A 12,151-nucleotide genomic window follows, 5' to 3' on the forward strand; every position below is an offset into this window, starting at 1 on the left:
AGCAAAATTTGATAACCGTGCCAGGAGTTACGTACCATTGAATGTTAACGATCGGAGTGAATCGTCGAAAATTCGGGCCTTTGTATCTTGACAACCCGTTATACTAGGTGCACTCACTTTACAGAATTTAGAGGTCCATTAACTACAAACAAGCGGAGTTTCAATAAAATAAGTGAAAACAAAATTTTAGGCGGGGACCCTTGGCAAATTTGATCCCATTTGTAATTTAAAAGTGTCTGCATTTTCAAACAGTGTTGCCGGCTATCAATTTTGACGAACAAGACTAAAAAATGCTGGAAAATATTATTTCATCCTAAAGTATGATTACAGTACACTTTATTTAAATAGTTTTATTATTCATGATGTACATTTTCATTCGGTCTTCTTTAGAATACGCGTTTTTTTTGCTGGTAGTGGCCTTTGAGATTTTAGTACTGCACTAGCACGCCGCAGAGCCGCCTGTAACAAATATTACACTCTAAATTAAATCAAATCAACATATGAATCAGAGGAAAAATGGAAAACAATACAATGTGGGCCATTAATCCTCATTTTTACATCCTCATCAGAGAAGTAATTAGATTTGCGTCAAATTTAACCCCCCCCCCCCCCCCCCCCCCCCCCCCAGTTTTGGTAAAATGTCCACAATTTAAGACCCCCTGAATCTGAAAAACAGTTTTTTACGAATGCGTCAGCCTTTGTGTGTGCGTGTGTGCCTGTAAATTTTTAGTTTGTGAGCACGATAACTTTAGAAAGAATTGACGGATATGATGATTATGATGATATTGACGGATTTGGATAAAAATTCAAAAAGTGAGCGTATTTTGAAAATTTTTGAGACCACTTTTTTCAAGATTCAAAAATTCTCTGTACAATTATTTATAATACTCAAAAAGACAATTTCTGCTAATGACTTTTTTGATAAAACCAAAATTTACCAGTTATAGCATTTACCAAATTCCAAAAAACACACGAAAATGAACATTTTAAGCCAAATAACGCACGATATGAAAAAAAGCCAAGAGAAGAAAATGTTTCTTTTTGAATGTCCTACAAGACTATCATAACAACTATCCAAATAAAATTGGAAATGTGCAATTTCAGTTCTTGAAAAACCGGCAGAAGTTGCAATAAAATGTTTAATAACAATTTTTTTTAAAGAATACGCATTTCATAAGCGAGGCAATGAAACGACGTTTGTTTTAATATTAATAGAAGTTATGAATCGTAATATTATACATTTATGGAAATGATATACAATTTGAGGAATAAAATTCGAGTGCAAAGCACGAGATACGGGATGAGAAAGTGTTCGTTAAAGCCAAAGGAGCTTTAACAAAAGAGAATTCACTATCACCAAATTACTGTTGTCGATGCTTTGACCTTTAGTTTAAAATAATCTGAGCACAATTGTGGGAAATATATAAAGACCGAGCGCGGAGCACGAGGTAAATACATTATCGAGCGTGAAGCGCGGGAACAGTCTCGCGCCTTAGGCGCGCTTAATCTTGCGAGCAGCGCGCGATGATGTGCCCGCGAAGTAGGTGGATATTTAAATCATATAGAGGCTGTTAAAAATACATGCAACTATTTTCGGACTTTTAGTAAAATGTATGTGCCTGTACTATATTATTCATCAATCCAAGATGAGAGCTGTTGGTCAGAAAGGTTCGTATTAGAGGTATTTCTGCCTTTGTCTTTAAAGGTTAAGACAAAGATGGAAGATCATATTGCTTCTTTGTCTTTACAGTAGAAGATAAATTCTTAAAACTCCAAATGTAACCTTCCTGACTGTTTAATTAGATAAATAAGCACTATTCTCAAGTGAACCCAACAGAAAAATAAAATTTGTCGGATCGGAGAAAATATGGGCAAAGCATAATGTGTAGTCCTACTGAATAGTAGCTTGTAGAAAAAGATTCTGCTAATGGGACAAATGGGAGATCAAAGGTGTGGAAAAGTTTACTTTTCATTAATGAAACGGAAAAGTTCTCCTGACACTAAAAATATATGCTACGATATCAAAACTTGTTAAATATATTGCATACTTAAAATAAGTGACTAGAAAGGCGAGATCACCAATTGTTAATTTTGGTTTCGGTTCATAACTTTTTTTAATGAAAGCTCATTACCTGATTAATAATATACCAAAAGGTTTGTTTTCTGTTCTCGAGAAAATCGACCTTAACAAATTCATCACAGGTCATAGAAAGTATACCAGAAAACAGTTCCCAATTGCCGGTAGCGTGCTTAAATATCTCTGTCTGCACTTTTCAACATTTATGTTAAATTGATTAAAATGTTTATAAAAATAATTTCCTTGAATAACCTTGATAAATTATTACTCATATATTTTTTAAGATTATTGAAGGAAATAATATTTATAAACATTTAAATAATTAAAAAATGTAAGTCATTAAATACAGTGCAGGCATTAACAATTGAACATCCAACCGTCCAGCTATGAAGCCTAGTGGTGCCGTTCGATACGATACTGTCTCGTGATCGGGTCGGGACCGGGTCCGTTTAGTCTCGGGTTGGAATCGTGTTTCCAATACCCGTGTCTATCAAAACACATTAATTTGTTACCAAGAAGCTAAATGTTTAACGAAAAAGATTATTTTAAACCAAAAGGATTAATTTTCTACCAAAAAAGAAATTTTTTTAAAAAAATAAGTGAATTATTAAGTAAAAAAGATCAATTTTCAAAAAAAAAAAATGCTATAATCGATATTTCTTTTACATAAATTTTTTTTGACTAACTAAAATTACAAATTTTCAAACAAATATATGATTTTTAACTAAAAAATATCACTTTTAAAGAAAAATAATATAAGTAAGTAGATTTTATCATTACAGAAATTAATTTTTAAACAAAAAATAGGAATTTTAAGAAAATAGTTGAATTCTTTATCAAAAAGGTTAATTTCAAACCAAATAATAAGATGAATTTTCAATTATAAACTTAATATTTAACGAAAAATGGGACAGTTCAGTTTATAGTAATAATAATAATAATAATAACAATTTTCAACCATAAATAGTGTAATTTAAAAAAGCTGAATTCTCTAGCAAATCCGATTCCAATTAAAATATTCAGAAGGTTTATTTTCTACAAAAATAGACGAATCTTTAAGAAAAATAAAATTTTAATTAATAAAGTGTTATAAAAATGTAACTCATTAAATAAAGTTGCGATATCTACGGATATCGCCCTCAAACAAAATAAGGGTTAATTCTTAATTAAACCCGTCACAGGAGGTCGAATCCATTTCATGGAATTATGTTGTTTTCCTATACTTGGAAGTTGGTGGCGTTACGTTTCCCGTGCATTGACAGAAAAAGCGTTACGCCAGCTCCACGGCGTGGAACTCATTTATGTCTTTTATACAAATTTATTTAATCTTAAAACATTGTAACTATTTAAACAATGTTCAGAAATGGCTGTTTTCTATAGAATACGTTCGGTTTATTATGTTGCTACAAGTCAATTTTTTTACGGAGTCAACTAAGAATGTCTATCGGATGACTCTTTTCTATGTTGCTTTGTAAATTTACAAGAACACTTATTTAAAGAATTTCGATTTAAAAATAAGAGTTTAACCTTTCTTCTACGAGTTAATTTTTTTACGAGGTCAATTAAGAATTTTTATACAATTACTCTTTTTTATGCGGCTTTTCAAATTTACAAGAACTATTAATTAACAATTTGAATTAAAAATTTTGAAGTGTGGCCTTTACCATACGAGTCCATTATTTTCAAAATCAACTTAGAATGTTCATTCGATAACTCTTTTCTAGGTTACTTTGTAAATTCACAAGAACTATTATTTATTTAAAGAATTTCAATTTAAAATAAGAGTTTAACGATTTTTCTACGAGTAAATTTTTTTACGAAGTCAAGTAAGAATGCTTATACAGTGACTCTTTTTATGCTGCTTTTCAAATTTACAAGAACTATTAATTATTTAAAGAATTTGAATTAAAAAATTAAAAGTTTCACCTTTATCCTACGAGTTAATTTGTTTTCGAAATCAACTAAGAATGTATATCCGAAGACTCTTTTCTATGTTGCTTTGTAAATTTGCAAGAACTATTAATTATTGAATCAATTTCAATTGAAAAATTAAGAGTTTGGATTTCTTTCTACGAGTAGGCTCCATTTTTCAACATAATTAACTAAGAACGTCTTTCCGATTAATTATAATATTAAAATTTTTATGATTTATTATTTAAACTTCTTTCATGAACAAATTAAGAGTTTAAGCATTTTTTATAGAATAGGCTTAATTTGTTTACTGAATCAACAAAGAATGTATTTCCAATCACTTTTTCCTACGACACTTTGAAAATTTACACGAATTATTTATTATTCAAATAAATTTCATTAACGAATTCAGAACTTAACAGACGAACGTATAACCAGTATTATTATTACCTATTGTTATATGATTTTTTATGTATAAAACCAGGCTGAAACAGAGGTATCTTAACTTCACATTGTATGCGCATTTGAAATGTTCTCTTTTACTAAGATGGCCATAAAATCACTGTATGGATTTTAGTACAATTTAATTACAATGCGGCTACATACGAGTTTATTCGAATTACTCGCAGTTTCCTAAACATTTGGACAGGAGAGAGGAAAACTGCAGAAAACCACCTCCCGAGTTTAGCCGGTTTTTCAAAATTCGAGTACACAACCCGGTCGTACGTCGTAGATGGTCACCTATTCAAGTGCTAGGGGCGCTCGAAATGGCTTGACGGTTGGACTCTTCTCGAGTCGAGATCATTTACTATGTACTTTTAAGAAAATTTGTACGAGCCGAAATTTTAGATGTTTTTTCGAAACTTGAATGAAAATGTAAAAAATTAATTAATTTATGGAATTCAGGCTTACATCTAATAATAATTAATATTGTTGCCATCCAATCTATTCACAGTACTTAAGTCTATTTCTAAATAGTAAATACTCCCCTCAGCGTTTCTTTTTAGCGATATTTACTCCTTAAAATCAACCCCTGATGGTGTCGTGGGACAACTATAGGCTCAGAATGGAGTTGATTGAAATAACTCCAGACAGTGCAGTTAGGGGGCTCTTTTCCAATACTTGCATTTTAACTCATCTTCTTCTACTCCGCTTGCCATTTACTCAAAATGGTGGGACTTTTATAGGGTATGCTTCGGAGTTGATTTTAACTCAGCTTTTTTAAGAGTGTATGCATCTCGGGCTTCGTACTCGTTAATGTACTTAACTCACGCAACGTGCTCGGTCTTTGTATATCCCCCACATTTTTGCATATACTTTTTTAAATTAAATTTCAAAACATCCACAACTGTAATTTAGTGGTTGTGAATTATCTTTTCTTAAAGCTCCTTCGTTGAGGATTCAAATATTTCGTTTAAAAATCGTCTGTTTTTTTTTAGTTCGACTGATTTTGATGTAAATTAACATTTTTTCTCGTAGAAATATAAACTATTATCATTTTATTTAAAAATTTAATTATTTTGTTGAAAATTCCTTCTTTCTTTGTTTAAAAAATAATCTTTTTGGTTGAACATTTCGCTAATTAGTTCAATTTTATACTGCTTTTTTAAAAATTATTATTTTCTTGGTTGAAGATTCACAATTTTAGTTAGAAATTTATCTCTGTGCTTGGAAATTAAAAAATGTGCTTGAAATACATTTTTTCGTTCGATTCAGCTGTTATTATTGTTTGAAAATAATAGTATTTTTTAGTGGAAACATAAACTATTAAATTTTTTGTCGAGGTTTTATCTTTTCAGGTCGAGAATTTATGTACTTATTTAAAAGTTTAACTATTTAGTTTAAAAATCATGTTTTTACATGAAAATGTAACTATTTGGTTGAAAATTCGTTGATTTTTAAAACTGAAAATATGGATTTTCGATATAAAATGGAATAGTTGATATTTCAACGAATGAGGATGCTACCAAAAGAGATGAATTGTAAAAACAAACAAAGGAATTTGTAATCATAAATATTAATTTTCCATAAAATAGTCGACTTTAAACCAAAAGTAGAAAAGTTACATTTTCACTAAAAGAATTATTTAATTTCCGAAAAAAAAGAATTTTCATGAAAATAGTCAAATTTTCAACCAGAGATGATTTTTTAACTGAAGTTTTCAAGTATTTCTTTTTTTTTAACGTGTTATTTTTAATAAATTATTTCATTAATTCCCATGTTGTTAAAAATATAATAATTATTAGTTTAATATTAATATACTCGCATTTTATGTTTAATAAACAAAAGATTGTTTTTTTCATAAATTTTATTATGAAAAGTCTGGAGGAGACTGGGAGACTTAACACCCGGGTAAAAATCCATCGCATTGAGTTCGACTGGAGTTCCTCTCCAAGACATCGATGCCTGGCTACGTCTGAAAACTGAGTCGAGACACAAGCCTTCGTCTTACTTTTATGGTCATGAGAGGTAAGGCGGCGTTTACTTGACTCAAATCGAGCCTTGTCTTCGCTGAGATGGTCGAACATTTTCTGGCTCATAAATAAGATTAAAATTGACGAATGAAACATTTATAATTATTAAATTAGTTATTTATAATTTAAAAATTCAGAATCTATGGGTCTGAGCGAGTATAACACTGCAAAATGTCTTCAAACAAATTTAAATGCTAACTTTCTAGAAGGATCTCCTAAGCCGTTAGAATTAGTAAAAACCAACAACATTTTCGGTGTATTCGCCAAACAAGTATAATACAAATGAAAATCCGGCAACAGATTGATTGAATATACAGGATGTCCCAGACTCAAGTGTCTGGACTTCTATGGCTGTACACAAATCAAAATAATGAATAGAAAATTCCTTTTCTAAAAATCAGTTGAAGTTTCAGATTTTGAGTTATAAGACATTTGAGCTGGACCAATCAGGAGCACGGGATAAACAGTTGTGCGTGGGTGAGCGGGAGTCTAATGTAGTGTAGTCCCAGATTAATTATTATCGTTGTCCAAGACAGCCCAAACTCTATATTAAAATAAAATCACGAGATTTCACACGATTGGTTACGTCTCGAATATATATGAATATTGTGGTTATCTTGTCTTATATCAAACTTCTTTTAATATGAATTGCTTTGCCCAATTTACGTATTTGTAGCTTGTTGCCTATTTTCTTGTCGCACGCCAAAACTGAATTCCCTCTATTTTTGTGTTCCTCGGATAGTGTTGAAATCTATGATAAATGAATTACCCATTATTCCTTGAACTTATTGCTGAATTCCCCTTTTTGATATAACTAGCCGTCCCAAGCATAAACCCAAATTATCGAGCACGTGTTCATGTTTGAGTTTGTTAATTTCTTTGACCCAGGAAAGGTCTGGCGCCCAAAATTGTTTATTATGATACAGTTATCTTGAGGTTACGGTCCGAAGGTATATTATCTCTTTCTTTACAAAAAGGAAATAATATTACATAGGATAGTGCTGTAAAACCTACCGATAGAAATCTCTGAGTAATCTCTAGTATTCTCCTTTTAAGAGTTAAGATATCTGAAATCATCGAAACCCGTAGATTCCGAAGTATTATGTTTTAGGCTGTTAACTATGGAATTTAAAAAATCTACTTCTAAATTTCAATATGAAAGCTGAACAAAGGACCCTTGAGTGTCGGCTACTCTATTGATATAGCCTCTCTGCTTGTTATTTATGATCGAATTCTTATTTCAATTTCAGCCTCTCTGGTTGTTATTTATGATCGCATTTCTATTTCAATTTCGGAAAGGACATTTTAAAGCCTTTAAAACATTTAAAAGAACTACCTGTATCTTTACATATATCTACTTGAGTGCCTGAATATATACTCAGAGATTTCTATCGGTAGGGAATACAAAAATATTGAAATACCATCAATATATATGTAACTTTAAATTCAAAAATATGTCCCGGTCTGCTACAAATAGCAATTTACTTAGGAATGATGAGCTTCAATAAAGGTGAAACTGAAAAACTGACAACACTACAACTAGAGCAGTGCTTCAGCTAATCGGCGAGTGAAATCTGTGCGCAGCAGGCCTACTATACAGCAACTAATTCCTCAAATACCTTTTTCAGGCTAGAGTGGTGTTGAAAGAAAAGACAAGATTTTTTTTAAAAGTAGTTTCAGAAAAAATAAATAGGGTCGCATTGGAAGAAAAATTACAAAATATTTTAAAAATTGAAAATTCAGCGTCAAATTAATATTTTCACAAAAACGGTTATTTTCATTGCAAACACTACGACTTCGTACAGTTCCAATAAGATTGGAGACAAAAAACTTTAAGCGGCTGCACCTGGTGAATTTTCCCCCCATAATATTTCAAATGACGATTTCCGACAATTTCACTATTTTCAAAATTGCTAGATGTAGACTATCTTCTGATACTTAGTAATTTATCATTCGATCTATTAGTCAATTCTTTAATTAGTTTTCACATTACTTGCATTATTACGCAATTAATTTGTTTACATATTTTTTTATTATCAACTATTAACAATAATTGATTCCTCTGCTATGATTAATTTATCAATTTTTGGCATTCTCAACACAAAATAATACGTTTTAAAAATAATACCTTTAAGGCCATGTAACGAGTGGACCAGCTGCTTAAGGCAGTCCTGAGATCAATATTTTTTCACCCATATTTAAAAAAAAGTTTAAATAACGCGGAAAATTGTTTAGAAAGATATTAATAAATATTAAAGGACTGTTTCTGGCAAGAAACAGAGCTAGGAAAATAAAAACGTTTATTTATGAAAATAAGAAGTATCGACCGACGCATTAAGGTTTTATGGCAGAAGTTTGACTTCTATCTTTCTCTGTCGGTAATCATGCAATCTCTATTACCCATAGACCAGTTGATGTTCGAAGTTGTCTACCCGCTACGATAGCGCTGCTCTGATACAGCTGATACATGTGTCAGACACGTATTATCTAAACATATAAATTTGTTTATTTGCATTTTAAGTGCAACCATTAGTTTTTACATTACTTGTGTATAAGGTTCCTATAGTATTCGTCACGTAGAGGGCGGGCAAAAATATTTACAGTACCTGGCCGAAGCAAACCGACTCCCTTTTTAGAATTTTCTTCAAATTATTAACACTTTTGTTTAATTCATGAATTTTCTCGTTATACATATTTATAACTATAACTTTTATACTAATATATTACTTTGAAGTTGAACTTAAAAATGTTGTCTGTTTTGGCGTATCTCATTCTGTTCACGAGGTACGTTGTATGCACTCCAATTTTAAACGTCCAAAAGAAAAAGTTAGACATCTTAAATAATCGAAACCCATAGATTCTGAATTTCTTACCTTCTCGTGGATAATTTCAAAATTTTACAAATTTTAAATTTTGATTTTTAATCTATTTCAGCTGGTCTACTTAGTAGCCTAGTCGCATTGGCATAGGCTCAGAGTATTCTCAAGCGAAATAGCCTGGCCCATTTGAGCCTATAAGCAGGGTCGATTTGAATGATTTAGTCTCTCAGATAGTCAGAGAGATTTAGGTCCTTTTCAAGGTCCTTTTAGTGGTCTTTTTTAGAGTGATGCGACGGTAATATAATGTTCCTTTTGTATTCGTCCTAAAATATGTCTTTTGCATTTTTTTACGCATAAAAAAAATACGCATTCTATGAAAAAGTAAGTACAGTGAAACTCTTCTATAGCACCGATTTCGGGGCTGACGGTAGTGGCAACTAACTCATTATAGTCTGCTCCGCTTTTATTTGTTCACGCCTGACTGCTCGTCAGAGTGACAGCCGCAGATCCCTCACACCCCGCACAGAACATAATTTTTATTTATTTATAACTTGTAACGATAATATTGTAGGCTTTTCGAAAATCAACGTTTCTCTTTTCTTGCCTTCTTTTCATATGGGGCGTTGTTTGGCTTAACATTTTCATTTTTGACTCATTTTTTAAATTTTGTAAATGCTATACCTCCGATATTTTTTTTTCTTAGAGAAAAAAGTCATAGAAATAAAATGCTCGGGTTTTGGAGTACTACGAATGGCCACACATTTTTGAATCTTAAAAAAATTGGTGAGAACATTTTTGAAAAATTTCTAACTTTTGGAATTTCTATCCAGAATAGCTGGTAAACGAACTTGTTCTTTCTTTTATAACCTAAAAAAGTGGGCCAAAGCTCAACTTGACCCATTCATTTTTTTCGAGAATTATCGTGTTCCCGGAAGGATTAACAGACAGACAGACGCAACCTTCAACACTTTTATTTTCAGTTTGAGGGGGTCTCAAATCATGGAGATCCGTGGAAAAAATGTGGTATCAAATCTCGGACATTTCTAATAATTTCTCAATCGCGAATATTGAGAATGCAAAAACGCTTTAAAGACATTGCAATATGAAAATAAAAGTTCGAAAATAGATTTGGAGAAATGCCTTTTCTTTTAAATTTAATACAGCTGTAAACATACAGTTTTTGAAGTATTTTTTGGCGAATTTATAAAATTCCTGTAAAAAAATAAACATAGAAAATAACACTCTGCAAAATCATACGTGTCCCTTTGAACTTAAAATATAAATTTCAGACAAATAAAACTTCACAAATAAAATCATGGAGTTTTCTGGTGGAAATTAATTACATAAAGGCAAACAAAGGTTGATTTTATTTTGTATAATATTATGTATCTATTAATTGAATTTTGAAAACGATTTTTTGATATGAAACTCTCCTTGGAAATGACACACTGCAACCCAAATTACGAAATTAAATATTTTAAAATTAAACTAATATAAATAAAATTTATATAAGTATCATATTTTATACGTAAATCCATCATGCATTTTTAAAATAAAATGATGTAATTGTCGAAAAGTAGAAAAAAGGGAAACAATAATCTCTTGTTTTTGGCAATTTTCAGTTAAGGAGCAATCGAATCTTTCCTTTTGGTTTTTGCAATCATCGAAGGTAGAGGTCCACGCAAGGGACGCGGCGAGTATTGTGGGAAGTGGTGAGAGATGAAGAGAGTACACGTCAAGCTGCCTCTCCGCACGCGGTAAAATACCCTACTATCGCGAGAAAACTATAGGCATCTGCCTTTGAGGCTTAATAACTCAGTCAAAAAAAATTCTAGCACAACAGAAAAACAGTCATATAAAAGCTGAGAGTTTTCTACGTAAATGAGCTGGAAGACGTTTATGTAAAAAAATTGTTGTGCTTCGCAGACTGAAAAATATAAAAAAAGTAAGGATTTTCGGGTACATTTAAGAGCAGTCAAGTTTAGAGCATTATTTCTTACACAAAAATTCATAAGTATGAGGAAAGCTGTTGTGAACCAGTTGCAGTTGAGAAATTTAAAAAATAATACAAATTATTGTTTAAAAGTACAAAAATTTGCAACTATATTATCTTCAGTTCTAATACAGATATTAAAGCGATTCAAACTGCAAACTATAATGGATAGGCTCTGTATTTATTTTCAATCACCTGGGAGGATGTGTTAGTCTTCTTTTTTGTGAAAATCGGCGATATTTTTAGAGATTTTTTTTTTGTTGGAAAACAAGTGACAGAAAGCAGGGGGGGGGGGGCCTTTTTTGTTTTACTGCCGACTGCTGATGCTATTCTTCGACCCCTGGTTCTGAATGCTTATGTGGCAGCTGGCCACGGGTCGAAGAAAGGGACCAGCGGTCGGCAGTAAAAAAACGGGCCCTCCCTACTTTCTGTCACTTGTTTAAATAAAAAAATGTCTAAAAATATCGTGATTTTCACAAATAATAAGACTAACACATCCTTACGGGTTCTTGAAAATAAATACAGAGCCTATCCATTACAGTTTGCAGTTTGAATCATTACAGTTTGCAGTTTGAATCGCTTTAATATCTGTATTAAAACTGAAGATAATATATTTGCACATTTTGTCTGCTAAGCACAAGAATTTTTGTACATAAACGTCTTCAAGCTCATTTACGTAGAACACTTTCAGCTTTTTTACGACTGTTTTTTTGTTGCGCTAGCACTTTTTTTGACTGAGTTGTTAAGCCTCAAAGGCAGATGCCTATAGATTATACGATTATACAGTCTGTCAAGTTAAAGCGTGGGTGGCTTTACTCGCAGTCGGTAAGGTGTATCGACATGATTTTGGTGTCAAAATATTAAGAAGAGCTCCCTC

General features: G+C 31.7%; 1 protein-coding gene across 1 annotated transcript in view; it reads right to left on the bottom strand.

Annotated features, from left to right (window-relative positions):
* Positions 1–304: 304 nt before the first annotated feature.
* Positions 305–12,151, bottom strand: part of LOC117168914 (60S ribosomal protein L28) — a 180,525-nt gene continuing 168,678 nt past the window's right edge. Inside the window, exon 4 of the mRNA XM_033354863.1 lies at positions 305–459. Within this exon, the coding sequence (XP_033210754.1) occupies positions 373–459 (87 nt within the window). The 3' untranslated portion in view covers positions 305–372. The remainder of the gene's footprint in view (positions 460–12,151) is intronic.

The sequence above is a fragment of the Belonocnema kinseyi genome, chromosome 3 (assembly GCF_010883055.1).
Source record: "Belonocnema kinseyi isolate 2016_QV_RU_SX_M_011 chromosome 3, B_treatae_v1, whole genome shotgun sequence".
NCBI classification, from domain to species: Eukaryota; Metazoa; Arthropoda; class Insecta; order Hymenoptera; family Cynipidae; genus Belonocnema; species Belonocnema kinseyi.